This window comes from Dreissena polymorpha, chromosome 10, assembly GCF_020536995.1.
Source record: "Dreissena polymorpha isolate Duluth1 chromosome 10, UMN_Dpol_1.0, whole genome shotgun sequence".
NCBI classification, from domain to species: domain Eukaryota; kingdom Metazoa; phylum Mollusca; class Bivalvia; order Myida; family Dreissenidae; genus Dreissena; species Dreissena polymorpha.
In genome coordinates, this window is record NC_068364.1 from 38,590,285 (window position 1) to 38,607,199 (window position 16,915).

At 34.6% G+C, this 16,915-nt stretch overlaps 2 protein-coding genes across 9 annotated transcripts in view; one reads left to right on the forward strand and one right to left on the reverse strand.

The window, feature by feature from the left end:
• LOC127848500 (uncharacterized) overlaps positions 1-16,915 on the forward strand; it is a 458,919-nt gene that overhangs the window by 311,734 nt on the left and 130,270 nt on the right. The window lies entirely within an intron of this gene.
• The window catches only part of LOC127848498 (dynein axonemal heavy chain 7-like), a 281,861-nt gene continuing 278,581 nt past the window's right edge, over positions 13,636-16,915 (reverse strand). The window contains exons 74-75 of the mRNA XM_052380990.1: positions 14,867-14,970; positions 13,636-14,144 (exon numbers count right to left, since the gene is read on the reverse strand). Of these exons, the coding sequence (XP_052236950.1) occupies positions 13,938-14,144; positions 14,867-14,970 (311 nt within the window). The 3' untranslated portion in view covers positions 13,636-13,937. The remainder of the gene's footprint in view (positions 14,145-14,866; positions 14,971-16,915) is intronic.

A 16,915-nucleotide genomic window follows, 5' to 3' on the forward strand; every position in this document is an offset into this window, starting at 1 on the left:
ATTTTAGAGTGTGCAAATCTGATATCAGTTAAACAATCGGTTTTTTCCAGTTCCTAGAATTGGAATAACCACGATACCATGCAAAACAAATTCTCACCCTCTTCCATATATGGCCAATTTGCATGTATTTTATCAAACCCGGTAATGAACCTGACATAACAAACCTTTCAATCGAATACATTATAGAATCAAGAGAGCGCACAATTTCAATGGAAAGAATGGAAAAACGTATAATTGTATCGTTGCTAAGCGCCCAATACCTAACACCTAACGCAACAACTAATAATCCTTTTTATCCTATATATTCCCTTAGTATCGGGAGCTACCGCCCCCAAACCCCGCTTTGTCGATAGTGGTAAACAACTGCGTACCGTTTGAGTGCAATCTAGCCTAAAAAACAACAACAACACGCAATGGATCCGACGATGAGCGGAAAGTGTTGAATGATTGTGAATTTAGAGGAAGGTAGTTCTGTAAGCAGTGTTTGTAGTTTTTTTTCACCGGCCTTTTGATTATTATATCATGGGTCGATGTAGGGTACCCTGTTTTTCCAGTAATTTCCCTTGTTTACTGGAAAATGAGCGGGTCCGGGGTCTGCTGCGTTTCATTCCTGTAGTCTTTATACTATTCAGGGGTATTTTTTATTTAGCCATAAGATTAGCTTTATGGATAGAATTTCAAACTCCTGTGATTAAACATATAGCAATTGCGTTTCTTTGCATTTGTTCAAGTTTCTTGTTTTATCTGGACAGGGAACATGATCAGTACGTATGTATTTCAAAGTTTAAATAGGAATTATGCTCTGTGTGCCTAAGTTCGATCACGTTAAACTTTGTCTCTGCGCATGCTCGATATCAACAACGATTACTGAAAACGTGCTATGGTATTTAGACAGAGTATTCAAAACTGTATCCAAATCTGCCAAAAAATGAAATATAAACAAACAAAACGGTCGTAAACGGTTAAAAACTATCTATTACCTCACATCATATATTTTGAAGATTACTGTAATGTGTGTCTTAAATATTTATCAAAATTAACAACAACTAACAATTAAGAAGGTAACAGAAAAGAACATTAAACACTCATAAACACACATTTGTAAAATTACCAAACATATTTACATTATGATACGATATTTTTCCTAAACACAATGTGGACATAGGAATGTCTCACCCCTTCTAAAAGTCAGTTTTTCGTGGAAATTGCGCTGCAGTAAATTGCTTAAATTTAACAAGAAACGTCTTTATTTACGTCTATTATCTTAAAATGTAATGCGCTGATCTAATTTATGAATGCCCTCTAATGAGCCCCATGTAAACAAAGCGCTTATTTACGGAGAATTGTATTACCTCCCCTGAATACTGCAGCGTCCCTGGCAATTTAGAAAAGAGTATTTTGATGGATTTTTTATAACTTAATGGTGATTCAAATAATATAAGTGCGATAAATGCATGAAAAATGAGGTATCGATAATTGACATAATTTAAGCTTTGTTATTCATAAAGACCTGTTTAAACCGCATTTTTACCAGAGGTTGACGGAATTACGACTTCTGTTATGAGTTTTCGCAGGAAGGCTGGCGCGTGATGTAAGTGCTGGTATTCGGAAATACGTCATAAAAAACTGATCGAACTTAGGCACCTGATCGAAATTAGGCACACAGAGGATAATGTATTAAAAAAGGAACTGTTCCTTACCAATGTAATTTAACAAACCTTTCTTCTAAATTTACAGACAAACCGTATTTTATATGCTTGTAGCAAAAACAAACATTGTCTCCTTTTGTATTTTAAGACTATACAATATAAATTGCGTATAAAAATCTACCATTTTTATAGGTGTACTTTGTTCAATAAAAGAAATGCGTGCGCTTAAACATGACACAGTAACGAACCTGTCAAAATGACATATTCGAGTTTAAATTTTGATTTTGTTTTGTTATGCATCTTAAAAACTTGTTAAACTTAGTTTCTATTTAGGTTTTGTAAACTTTGAAGCGCCTAGATATTACAAATTCGTTGCACGATTTAAAGAAAAGCTCGCAGACATGGCATACATGGAATTATATCATGTTATTAAGAATCAATGATGTAGGGCTTTATATTTTCAATAAAAATGATACTGTTTTATCTGTGATTCTCTAGTCACACTATGAGTATATCGTTCATTTTTGGTTGTGTATTATTTCCTGACATGTTATATGATTAGGTATTACCCAGAGATTTCAATTGAAGCAGACTCCTGCTTTTTGATGCAAGCAGTTGCAATTGTGTCATTTTTCACTCCTCCAAATGATATTCCTTGCATCATTTTTATGCAAATGTTACTGGCGCCATCTGATCTATATTTCCTTAGTAAGATTAAAGAAGAGTGCATGAACATTTTTTCCAGTCAATATTAAAGAATTCTGAGTTCCATTTTTGTATGACAAACTGGATTGTCACAGTTTTTAATTAATATTTTATAAGTATGTTTCTCTTCTTAAGGGCTTTTTACTATTTTCTTAATGTAAGTTTGTAATATAATGTAATATAGGTCATTGAGATTTGTTTGGTCAACATATTCCCTGCACACATTTTACCAGTATTAAATATTGTTTTTAAACCTATTAATGATTAAACCAGTGAATAACAATTCCCTTCGCCTTACACTTATTTCTTTAGCCATGTTATTTTCATGTTGAAAGTAGCATACAATTTCCCCCTTTAACAACCCTGTTTTTAAGTCTTATTATATGTAGCAGGGGTTTATATTTACAAGGTAGAGAACTATGTGTATGTGGAAACAGTGACTGCAGTAATTCAAGTTGTTAACATGTTATGGTTTATAAACATCAAACCTGTAAAAATCAGAAATGGAAATATTTATATTAAATATTAAAAACACGTGTATCATTGCAGGGCTTTCCTTTGACCCGAGCTCCCGGGTTTTGACGCTTGAAAATTACAGAAGACCCCTTTTTGACTCTTGAGAAAATTACGTCATGCGTCACATTTGACCCGGGGGAATATACCGACTTGCGTCAACGAGATCAAAAGTTGTTAAGACTAAGCGATAATTGGCTCGGGGCGGTGTATCTCATTTAGTACACGCTAATCGTTAACGCCCGTTTCCAATCATCGAAGCACAAGTCCACCCAGTAGGCGGAGTTTGGTTAATTAAGAAATCTAGTATTGACCAATTAAAACACTGCTGGTTCGATGACGCGTGTATTAACTTTCCATTATTTATCATAGCGTTTGTTATCAGCTGTTTGCGGAAAAGACGTGTATTAAACCCACCTAGTTGCAATAATCCAACTCCCAGCTATTGACCCTCTGAGCTGTACGTATGTACTCATAAAAGCTCAGAGCATTTAAGAAGAACTATAAACCCACCAAAACAGAATGGACTCATCCGCGTCAGTTTTAATAATATTCAATATAAAATAATAACATCCATATCCACATATCACCGTAAAGCATATTTTGAGATATTTCCAGAGTATGGCAGAATGTATTTCCAAAGCTGAATGCACCCATCACTGTTTCACTTCATGATTGCTCAGTTCAAAGACGCGCGAAAGTTATGCTGGCATATGTACTGTCTACAACGTCAAATTACACGCTTTGCATCAAAGTTGCTAAAAATAACTATAGAACCGATACAACTGGCCTTGTGGCAAAGTGACAATTTTTGCATGAGCTAATTGATTACAAAATACATGTAGGCGTAATAATTGACCGTTTGAGAAGGCATAGAAAACGGCGTGTTTGTCGCACGTCTTCCGTGAAGATGGCACATGAAATAATTAAAGGGCGTCGGAATTTTTGATGGGATTAAATACGGAGGCACCTTTATCGGCGAGTAGAAATAATTTCCTTTTATAGTTTACCGATTTATATAGGCTATTGTGTTTAGGTACCACCCGTATGTTGTTGTTTTTTTGTGATAGCCAGCGGAAATGTTTTTTTTTTCACATTTTGTATTTCATTCTTAATTTAATAGCCACGCGAAACGGTCAAAGTGTAATTGTGCTTGTGCATTCAGAAAATGTCGCAGAGAAACCTTTTCGAATTCGGAATCGGTAGTAACTCTGAAAGTGCGTGTAAGACGCCAACGACAAAGCGTACTTTAGATCTAAATGACAGTGCTCCTAACACCCCCAAACGTGCGAAAGAAGAACATATGACATATTACTCTGCTGTATACATGAAGTTAATGTTGTATTAGAATACATGTTTTGTATTTATTAATCATTAAAATATTGTGTTTAAATGCATAGTGTTGTAGTGACAGTAAAATGTAAGAAATAAATGTTAACATACATGTATCTTTTTATTTGTTGCTTTTTATATATTATATCTCAGTAATTTGCTTAAATTGCAAAAAATCATTGACTCTCCTGCGTTATTATTAGGACTCTCAGAAGTTTGATTTTGACTCTTGAAAATATGGTCCCAAGAGTCCTTGACTCTTGAGATTTGAGGTCTAAGGAAAGCCCTGCATTGTCTACATGCATTCTGCTTTATAGTTTGTACGTTTTCAACCCATTCTACCCAGGAAACGGACTCAAGAGCATTAAAAATTAACTAAGGCTTTTCATGCCATCAAGCTTGAATAAATAGGTTTAAATCATTATCCACCTATCTTAGTTTTATCACTACTTTATTCTACCCCAACACATGTTCAGTTGACCTTCTGTACATTTATTTACAAAGTTTATAAGATATTGTGCACAATATTTAATTACAGTTAAATTTAGACATGTTATTTCTCAATCTTGGATTATCATGATTATCATCAAAATTTAAGAGTAATGATTACTCAATCTGATATGAAGATGAGTGTGCAGTTTCGTTTAGTGAGACCTTGATTTTACTCAATTTTGTCTATTGACTTCTTTATTTTAAACAGGTTGAACTCTGGAGTGGACATTTTTTTATCTAAATGCGTAAATGCCGCTTTGAACAGAACTGTGAGTTGCTAAAATGCAAGTTAAGACTGTTGTACCAGTTAACACAGACCAATCAATACATGTACATCAGACAATTTGCAACTTTCAATGACAGGGACTTGTTCACAGTGTTGCAAATGACAATTTTCCTAAAAAATTGTCTTATATTAAAATGATTATATTCAAGCAATCTATAATACACTCATAACTTAGAAAAAATAATTGCCATATTGTTTTGTTTACCGATAATCATGAATCAAAATTGAAACAAATTAAATTGTTTGAAATGAATTATGCATTTCATATTTGAAAAAAAAATGAGCTATTGTCATCACCTTGGCGTCGGCGTTGGCGTCGGCGTCCGGTTAAGTTTTGCGTTTAGGTCCACTTTTCTCAGAAAGTATCAATGCTATTGCATTCAAACTTGGTACACTTACTTACTATCATGAGGGGACTGGGCAGGCAAAGTAAGATAACTCTGGCGTGCATTTTGACAGAATTATGTGCCCTTTTTATACTTAGAAAATTGAAAATTTTGGTTAAGTTTTGTGTTTAGGTCTATTTTATTCCTTAAGTATCAACGCTATTGCTTTCATACTTGCAACACATACTAACTATCATAAGGGGACTGTGTAGGCAAAGTTATGTAACTCTGACTGGCATTTTGACAGAATTATGTGCCCTTTTTATACTTAGAAAATTGAAAATTTGGTTAAGTTTTGTGTTTAGGTCCTCTTTATTCTTACAGTATCAAAGCTATTGCTTTCATACTTGCAACACTTTTTAACTATCATAAGGGGACTGTGCAGGCAAAGTTATGTAACTCTGACTGGCATTTGGACGGAATTATGGGCGCTTTATACTTAGAAAATTGAAAATTTGGTTAAGTTTTGTGTTTTGGTCCATTTTTACCCCTAAAGTATCATAGATATTGCTTTCATACTTGAAACACTCGCAAACTATCATAAGGGGACAGTAAAAAGAAAAGTTGTATAACTCTGATTGTCATTTTTACGGAATTATGGCCCTTTTTTGACTTTGACTTTGTATAAATAGTTAAATTTTGTGTTTTGATCCACTTTACTTCTAAAGTATCAAGGCTATTGCTTTCAAACTTCAAATACTTTCATTCTATCATGAGGTTACTGTACCTGGCAAGTTGAATTTTACCTTGACCTTTGAATGACCTTGACTCTCAAGGTAAAATTATTAAGTTTTGATAAAATTGCCATAACTTCTTTATTTATGATTAGATTTGATTGATACCATCCCCCGTGCCCCCCCCGAATTCCCCCTCCCCCCGAATCCCCCCAATTTTTTTTAAGATCATCTCACAAATGACCACCACACCCTCACACTATACCCACTCACATTTTTTTTGAAACGGTTAAAAAACACAAATATTTTTTTTTTATTTTATTTTTGAAATACCGTCCAACCATCGCACCCAAGAATCCCCCCCCCCCGAATTTTTTTGTGCATTTTTTGCATTTTTTTCGCATTTTTGGAAGATAATGTAATACATGTCCATACTCCCACACTATACATCCCTCTTCACTCCACCTCTTTAGTATCTTGACAATGGAGTTTGTACTTTGGTGTGTATTTAAACAGCCAACATAATTCATTCTCTGTCAGATTGAAGCTTAGTTCATTGGTTATTTATAATATTAGCTTAAAACTGTGTGTGTCTTTATGAAACACATTCTGGTTTTGATAACCTTTATTGTATTTTATTAAAGGAGTGAAAATAATACAAAACTGTTTAATTACAGGACAGTTCATAATATCTATTGAAAATGGCAACGTCTCTAGGTACAGTTCATACAAGTTCAGATTTAGTGAGGGACTATTCTTGTAGTGCTTGCGAAAGTAAAAATATCAAAGAAAGTGCTGAATTTTTCTGTGAAACATGTTTGAAGTGTTTTTGCAACAAATGCCTTTATTATCATGATAAATTATATGTAAATCATTTGAAATATGGAAGAGGAGAAACAAATAAATGGCCCCTAGCAAAGACAATGGAGGATTTGCTACTGAAATGTGATGTTCACAACAACAAGATACTGAAAATGTTCTGCCAAGACCACAGTCAGCTGTGCTGCTCGGATTGTGTTTTACTGAATCACAGGTAAGAGACATTCAGTCATAAAGTCCCATGGAGTTGAAAGGGATCACATTTATAAAAGGTATGTTTATATCACTTGCATTAATCAATTATCTTGATTATGTAACAATTTAAGTTAAGTTTTAAAAGCATTTTAATAGTTGTTCTCTTAACAATCTTGAAATGGTGAAAGTATAATATTTGAGGACATTTTTGCTCGACGTCAACGTCGCCAAGATTACAAAACGGGGCATTCAGTGTTTGTTATGCAAAATCTTTAATTGATAATTGTATTCACTGATAGATGACAACTCTACACTAAATAAGACTCCAAATGTTTTTAAATGAAAATCCCGCTTTTTAATCTTACCAATCTGACTATATTTTCTGTTTTATCTTAATATTTAATGTCAAATTTATCATTATGATTTATGTTGCTATTTCAGACAGTGTACAAATCTGGCTCTCATTTCTGATTCCGTCAAAAAGGTGTCAGTGAATAGGCATCAGTTGTCAACCAAAATTAAAACAGTTCTTACTAAACTAAACAAGTGTAAGATAACTCAAGAGGCCGGCATTCAGTCTGTTGATGGATCATACGCTGAAAAACAGCAAGAAATCAGAGAGATGCGTAAGAAATTAAATGCTGCTTTGGATAAACTTGAAAATACAACCTTGAAAGATCTGGATGAAATTAGGAACGCTTTGAAAATATCTCTTAAGAAAGATGTTGACAACTGCAGCAGACTGAAGGATGAACTTCACTGCTAGGTGAAGCTGTACAGGACCTTAATGAAAAGAGCAAGAGAGAAATCGAGTTCATAGCGGGCAGGAAATGTCTTGACAAAATACAGGAGTCACAGTCATATCTAAAGGAAACCCCGGTGAAGGTTCAGTGTTCCATGATATTCAAGGAAAACATTGACATTATGAAGTACCTGTCTAAACAGTCCAATCTGGGGAAGATTGTAGAAAGTATGCAGTCTCTCAGACTGGAGATGATTCCAGCCCAGGTTGTGAGTTTGAAGAGGAAGTCTGACGATAATTTGAAAGCATGTAAGTGTGCACCGACACAACTACTTACAAATTACCATTTCCTCGGAATGTGCAACCCGGCAAGTGGGAAATTTCCATTTGAACTTGATCCATATGATTCCATTTAAAAAGCATCATACAAACTGTCTTCTGATCTCGAATAGATACTGTGTAAAAAATGTGCTCTTATACAGTTTCTGAGATAAAGCCCTGAAACTATGTGACAGACAGACGCCGAGACGGACCGACTGACAGACTGACAGACAGACACATAGACTGATGGACAACGCCAATACTATATCCCTTTACCTTTTATCGTTGTTGGATTGCAATTGGTTTTCAAAATGTATATGAGCAGAGAAAATACTACGAAGAAATGTAAACCTTACTTTATACTTTAAAAATATGACATTCTGGCATTTGGAATAATAAACTGGTGGTATTGATTTAACATGGTGTTAGAGCCCCCGTTTCGGCATGTCGCACACTAAGTTTGGTCAGAGTTCTGCAACCAATGGCTTTCCCTTCAATTTCAGAAAAAAGGGACTTGTAATGGTATGCAGTGCACACACTGTTCGCCATTTGTGAATATATTGAAAATGTGTTTCAAACAAATTTTGATTTGAAAAAGTCTCTAAAAAGGTGCATTAAGGTGATGAATTGTCACTGTTGGTTGCAATATCTTGAAAAAAGACTGCATGAGGAAACATTCTAACTCTAAAGGTAAGAGTTTTGAAATTAAGCAAGGCAAATCTTGTTGTTCTATGTGGGTAGAATGAGTGGTTGGTAATACACTGTACGTGGTCAAGGGAGCCGACATTGTATATACCATTGATCTTTGTTGTTAAAAATAAGGTCCATGATATTTCTCTCATTATTTCGGCTATTATCAGGAAATGTGTGCTTCTGTGAAGCAAATTAATAATGTTTTGAACTTTGACATATACAATTGTCATGATTGACTATCAAGGTAACAACTGCATGTTACATTATGATACTTGACGATATGTGCTTTTTATCATTTATTTAATAAATTAAATTTGTATGCCCACGAAGGAGGGCATATAGTGATCAGACCGTCTGTCCGTCTGTCTGTCTGTCTTTCCGTCACACTTTGCATTAAGGTTTTGCATTTAGGTTTCGAAAAATGCTCATATCTTCTATGTCCCTTCACATAGCAACTTGATATTTGGCATGCATGTGTATCTCATGGAGCTGCACATTCTGAGTGGTGAAAGGTCAAGGTCATCCTTCAAGGTCAAAGGTAAAAAAACATGTATCAAAGCGGCGCAGTAGGGGGTATTCTGACAAACACATCTCTTGTTTAAAAATGCGATCTTTAATATTTTTATTTGATTGCAAGTTTCCGCAAGCCAAAAACAGAAATTATTGTCCAGTGTGATCCATGTGTAGGTTGTTGCAATAATTCAACTCTCAGCATAACCCAAAGGGTTGCTGAGAGTTGCAATACGCCGTCTTTTGTCTAAAGGTACACAATGTGATCACCACTGCAAAAGCTTAGGAACACTGATACTGCAAGAACTTATCAATTTACTTGTCTAAAGCACAAACTCATGCAAATGGTGCCATTTAAGCAAGAAATAATTGCTTTTTATTTACTTTGTTGTTCTTTTGTACGCTCTATCCACCATATTGGAAAACTGTGGTGATGTTGCCTAAAAGTGTCGCTATCGGTTAGGTCGCAGAACACTTTTTTTGCACATAGTGATATTTGATGTAACATAAGTTGATAACGATGTAGAATATTTACACTGTTCCAAATTTCAAAATTGTTGGCAAGAATAGTGTTGAAATATCGTCGTGTTTGTTTAGGTTACATGCAAAGGATAACCTCCGTAGGCTGCCATTCAGGTAAATTTAATGTGTTTGTTGTAATTTTTAGTATATGAACTCAATTTAGACTGCTTTGTTTGATGCCATCGGGACATGGTGGACATTTGTTATCAGAACAGTTACCAGGTGGTCATCATTTCATAATATAGATTATCAAGGATGGTCTGTTCTGTTGCTCGCAGAGTCTGCTTGTCAGATATTTCAACAGTTACAATAATAAATATCAAATGTTAGGTCCTATCAGTGTCTTTCCACACATCCAAATATGGAAGGGTGGGCAGATTTGTAAAAAAAGCCCGGTTCAGTGAGAAGCTGGGGAGAGTTGGTGGCAGTTTGAGAGAGAACGGATTTTACCTAGAATGTAAAGACAGTTAACAAATAAACATTATTGTTGTATATATTTATTCTCGTAGTGTGTAAATAAAATGTAGAGTTATATACTGTGTTGTGAAGTTATGAACTCCCCCCGTTGAAAATTGTAGCAGTGTTTTTTGAAGTTAATTCATCGCTTTCCTTAATTGGTAATGAGCGATGTCTGTTTAGTGATGCGCACGGAATCTCCGAACTGCACTGCGATTGCGTTTATGAAAGGGTGCATATGGGAGTACTTTTATATGGACTACCCGTTAAGGGTGGTATAATAAGGTGAATTTGACCTAAAATACTCTACTACAGCCAAGATTTGGAAATTCAGGCAAAGGTGTTTCTCGACTTGGCAATTAAGGCGTCCCTATGCTTAAAGCCCGTAGGGTAAAAAAATCGTATGTTCGTTAATACATGTATGCAAAGACGTAGATATCTACGTCCTTGCTGTATGACAGCTGTTATGTTATTACTTGGAAACATTTCACGTCAAAACATCCGCCAATTATAGATCGTCTCTATTGTCGGCAACCTCAATTGCCAACCATGTAGATTAATCTATTAATTTCATTTTTTGACCGGAAATTAGCTCGCCATGGCGTACGATTTGTGGAATATAAAACCACTTTTTACAAATCAATGCGCTTAATTGGAACATAAATATTCCGTCCATTTAATAAAATCATGTATATCATTATGTTTTTTCAAATTGTGCACTGAACAAGTAGTCATCTGATACAAATTATTTAGAATCTTATCTGATGAGTTATATGTTATGTTAGTTTACACTAAATTCAAAAGGTTCAGTGCCCATATGGTGCCATTATGAAACGGTCAATTTTGTAGGCATTTTCGAAGCGAAAGTAATACAAGAAATATAAATAACACTGATAATTTAAAAAGTTCTACAATTGTTTAGAAAACAACAATGGAAGCCTGCGATAATAAAATTCTGACAAGTTTTTTCTTTAAACATAGTCTGTTATTAAAGGGGCCTTTTCATGTTTTGGTAAATTGACAAAATAAAAAAAATGTTTCAGATTCAAAAATTTTCGCTGTAGTTATGATATTTGTGAAGAAACAGTAATACTGAACATAAACCATGCTCTTAAATATCTATTAAATGGAATCTTTTGACGTTTTAAAAACCTGAAAATTATAAAGCGTTATACACATTTATTGTGTATGGGGAGGGGACTAAATCCCTTCTGAATGTAAAGCTGATTCCCAGTGGCCAATTTTACCCAAAGTTGTATTTCCCAAAGTCAAGGAATCGGTTGATCTTTTTAATGGAAAATCACTCTCTGTCAAAAAATCCAATACATCCCGGCAACTTCCCTACTAGGATATCCTGGTCAATCCTTTTGAGGAATATACATGGATCATTCAAAACCATCTTCCGAGGTAGTTGCAAACACAAACTACAAATTTAAATTGCGATCAACTTGTGTCGAAAAAAGTCTTAGTAAATATAGACCGTCTTCTAAAGGACCACACATTGCTGTATAATGGGAGTTGATCACAGTTTTTTTTTGTATTTTTAAACAAGATGTGTTTATGAAACAATTGTCACCCCCATATATTTGACTTTTGAACTTGAAGGATGACCTTAAAATGTGCAGTTCCATGAGATCACATGCATGCCAAATATAAAGTTGCTATCTTAAATATTGCAACAGTTATTGCCAATGTTAAAGTTTGACTCAAACAAACCAACAAACAAACAGACAGGGCAAAGACAATATGTCCTCCAGTACAGACTTGGGGCAATAAAATATCATTAAATTAATTTACTAACAAAACTGCATACTTGCAATTGTGTTAAATGATAATTAGAAAAGAGAACAAGATAAAATAAAACAAACATGCCAGCCCTGGGACCTCTAGAAGCATGCTTTTAAATCTATGTTATTAAACAAATTACGGCAAAACACATTTTTGCTAAAATATTGATGAAAAGTGTTTGTATGCTTTATAATGTTTACCGTCTATGAATGATGATTATCAAAAAACAATTATTTTTTTTTTCAACAAGTCCCTCAATATAAACCCTTTGCAAGTAAGCAGTTGCTGGAAAATGACCCAGATACATGTGCTAACATTTATTGTTACCGCATTCTCTGTGTGTTGTAATACAAATACAAACACTTCCACCAGACAATTTATTTAAGAAATTAAAGACAAATGATTAACTTTTTTTTACAAGTCATCAACAAAAGACTAAAGTACATGCATACCAATATCAGCAGTTGTTTAATTGTGTGTAAAAAACATTGTTCTAAATTATCTGAAATATTGTCTATTTGTATGCAGTTTTCCTCATAAAATTTGGCTATATTGACATTCCTGCTTATCTGATAAGTACAACAAAACAGAAGGAAAACCTCAGACAAAACAAGTAACGACAAAACATCAGCAGTTAAAATGTAACTATCACAGGTTAAATCAACATCTATGACAATATTGTTTAGTTGTGTTAATAATTGTTTTTTTGAAATTGTTTGTCATAAAACATCATTTCAGATTGCCTTATTGTTTAAGTCAATTGCTGGTTTTATTTCGGATAAAAAATATTGTGATGCTAATGTATAAACGACATTATTATAATTGGTTTACGCCTCTTAAAGTTATAATTATTGTTAAGCACACGGATACAAATACAAAACTGTAGTGTATAACAGTCTCCACAATTGGAATGTATACACAATTATCACAGACATCTCAACTATAAGTACAACAATCATAATGTGAAGCACAAATAATTACATAAAAATATAAATTGTTCAAATAGTGTCCTGTTTTTCTTTAAATATTTAAAGACATACATCAATCGCTTAAACAATTCCTTTTAGGAAAGATTTCGTCACAAGTTAATGCCGACTAACATTCAACACCATCTTTAGTGAAATATCATTAATTATATATTTAATAATTTAAAGTTTAATTAATAGTAATTATAACAATAATAAAGGACGGACTTTGTAAACAATAGTTCAAAATAATTAACAAACTTAAAATACATTTCAAACATTACACAATTTGATCAAACAAATGTCCAGAAAAAAAATACAACTGCAAAAAAAAAACACGCTACACTAATGTGCATTGTTTATTTAATCACATAAATGCACTTATAATATAAAAGTCTGTGTCAAAACAAGTACAAATAAATAGGTTAAAATAGTGATGCAAGTATAAGTTGCAATAAACAAAGCATTGGTCAATCCACCAACAAGATCAAAATATAGATCTAGTGTATATTATGGAAAGAATCACGAATACCAACTGGGTGCCCCATTCATGGATATGTAAAACAAATTTGAAAATAAAATAAAGTTGTTTGAACATTGCCAAATTTCATACCCAAAGAACAGGACCAAAGCAGCGCAATTTTTACAATTAACAAGTGGCCAAATTGTTTGTCTATTTTTTCAGGGGTGTGATTTAAGAACCATTTCATGGGAGAAAAATGCCCTACTCCCCTTATAGGATTAAATTAAACTCTTCGTTTGTATATAAATCAATAAAACTTAATAACTATTTGTTAAATTGATTTGTCATTGAAAAATCACACCTCTGTTTTTACTTAAATTCAATAGTCTACCAGCGGACGACAACTAAGATCGAGCTCGGGCCCATTTAGTTGTCGAGCTGGCAGAGCATGGCAACTCCCCGCTGGACCCAGTGGTCTTCGGGCTTGTCCGTCGGGATGAGCATCCCGATCACGTAGTTGGTGGAGTGGCCAGTGGTTGACAGCACACCGCGACGCTCGCTCGTCTTGTACACGGGTATGTGATAGACGCCTTCCTCAACCAGGTCTGCACGCTTGCAAGGCTTCACCCAGATCTGAAATGGATGGTTTTTTCCAGGTTTTTACCGTTTTGACTCGAGACTTTTGAATTTGTTACCAAATTCATGTGAATTATACCCTTACACTATTAGATGCGTAAGTGGTAAATAACAAAAGAATGTGCGAATCATTCGTTTTGCACATCTACAATGCAAATGATGAATAAAATTGCTTTAGAAATATTGCAGTTGTCACTTCAAAGTCTTTTGGAATGTTCATGTACTGACTGACTTGCCAAAAAACTGACAGAATGACTACTAAAGTACCTCCTCTCAGATTTCTTTTCCAGGTGTATGATACAAATTAAATTTTAAAAAGTTCTCTTAAAACCAATGTTACAAGGTAATCATTTTCCTTACAAATTTTGAGAATAAAGGGCTCACATCTTATTTTATAAAAAAAGGTTAACTTTGCGGTTGATAGTTTTGAGGATACCATAGCCGTGTCTTAGTTCACACTGAAATGCAGGTTATCCCTTTCTTTTATGGTCAAAATCAAAGTGAAAATGAATATATGCAACCAGCATGAAACCAGAACAGCATGCTTTGCAACATGGAGTCTGTTCAAGTTTTATGTAGTTGGCTGCTAATCAGTATCTTCTGGTTGGAAATGAAACTTTAAAACTTAAAGAGCATGAAAGGTGTTTAATTTAATGAGATTTTCTTAAGGATAACAAACGCGCCAAAATGCTTGTGTGAGTGGTAAAGGGTTATCTTACCACGGGAACTGGATCGAAGCGTATCTTTGGCAGAGACTCTCCAAGGAGGTGGGTCTTCCTGTCCCAGCGAGCTCCCTCCAGGAATAGACCCTTCACATAGACACCTAAAGAAAAGTAAAACTTGGTATAGGCACTATACATAGGCACCTGGTGAAAAGTAAAACTTGGTATAGACACTATACATAGGCACCTGGAGAAAAGTATAACTTGGTATATACTCTTTACATAGACACCTGGAGAAAAGATAAACATGGGTTTGTTGTTTTAAATCTATTAGATCTACTATGGCAAAGTTCTCGAGACCTTCAGGTATTAACAGAAGGTTAGTTTAGTTTAAACTTATTTATTTTAGCACGATAACATTAGAAGAACTTGCTACTTATTTAAAATGCTCTCGAGTCCGTTTCCTGGGCCTAGAACCAGTACTAGAACCAGTAGTTGGTGTTTTCGGGGAAGATCTAAAGAACTCTCCCACAGTTGGGATTGAACCCATGACCTCCCGGTTGCCGGCGGATACCATATGCATTACACCACGGAAACTTAAAACTAATGGTTCTATTAGGGAAAAAGACTTGGGAGTGTCTCAACAGTCCTTGTGCTTTTTATACAATTGAGCCTAAATCAAATAGGCTCACCAGGAACACCAGACAAAACAAATGAAATAATTTTAAAAAAACTGCTGCCGACCGTCATCAGGTGGCGTGGTATAATCTTTATCCGCCAGGATCTCGTGAACGAAGGCGAGCAAGTCGATGGGTATCGTGTATTTACGGGCATAGTTCTGCTGAGCGCCCGTCAGGAAAGTCTGAGTGAAGTAAAAGCCGGATATTCAGAACACTGTCGGAGCCCCGTTATCGAACCAGTCCTAAAAGGTGAAAAGGTTAAAGATCAGTTTAAAAGTCTGATATTGATAACAAGATGACATCTTCAGCTGACTTTCACAGTAACACCCTGATCACTGGGATATAAGTTGTCCGTTTACACATGACACAGTATGTAGCCATGGCACACTGGCTTATTTCTCTCACATGGACCCATTAATACACCTGGGTAGAGAGAAGCAAGCGTTGGATTAATTTTTTTCTCAGAAAAATCCATTGGTCTGAGCGGGATTCGAACCAGCGACCTTCCAATTCCTAGTTTAGCATCCTACCATTGAACCAGTGTCCTATAAACTATTTATAGAACAACATGCAATATTTGGTCTTACAGGACATAATTTTGTGATTACACTGAACTACTGGTTGATTGATCGGCTACGCGTTATCACACCAGTTCTGGAAACTATCAACAAACCCACGTGCAATAGTCTTTTACAGAACACTAAATCAGTGAGAAGGCTCCACCAATCTTGATTGAGCCTGCATTTAACATTCAAATATATATATTTGATCACACTTAAAATGAGTTATAATTGTCAAGATTATAGATTGCAGTGATTTTATAAGGAGAGTGTCTGCATTTCAATAAATCTTTAGATTCTCATTTAGACAAAATTATATTAGTCATATGGTATAAAGTACTAGTTCATCCCAGGTTAATATTGAATATTTTGCACAAATAATAGTCATATTGAAAATCAGCAATATCACCTGAAGAAAGAAATATCTTTGACTTTAAACCTTTAACACTTAGATACGTATTTATTGTTTACGCATTTGATGTTCCTGACCCTTAGGAAGTTAATTTAAGACCTTTCTTACTAGATTCAAGTTTTAAAGGCTTCATTGCCAACCGTTAGATACTGATGGGAGCAAACAGCATAAAACCTAAATATACTGCGAGTTACTCAGTTTGCACATAGTCATGTCCTCTTTGGCTCATAGTACGAAAGGGTTAAACACTCATAACTCAATGAACTCGCAAATGTTTTAAAGTTTCAACTGTTGGCAGGCAATACAAGAAAGCAACATACTGTTCAACCATTTACAATCATCAGCATGATTTTTTTTGTTAAAAAAATAATTCTATGTGGATATGTAAATAAGTAGATTTCAGCTTTTGAAAAACAAAGATGAATTTTCGTCTCTCATTTTCCGATGACTTGGT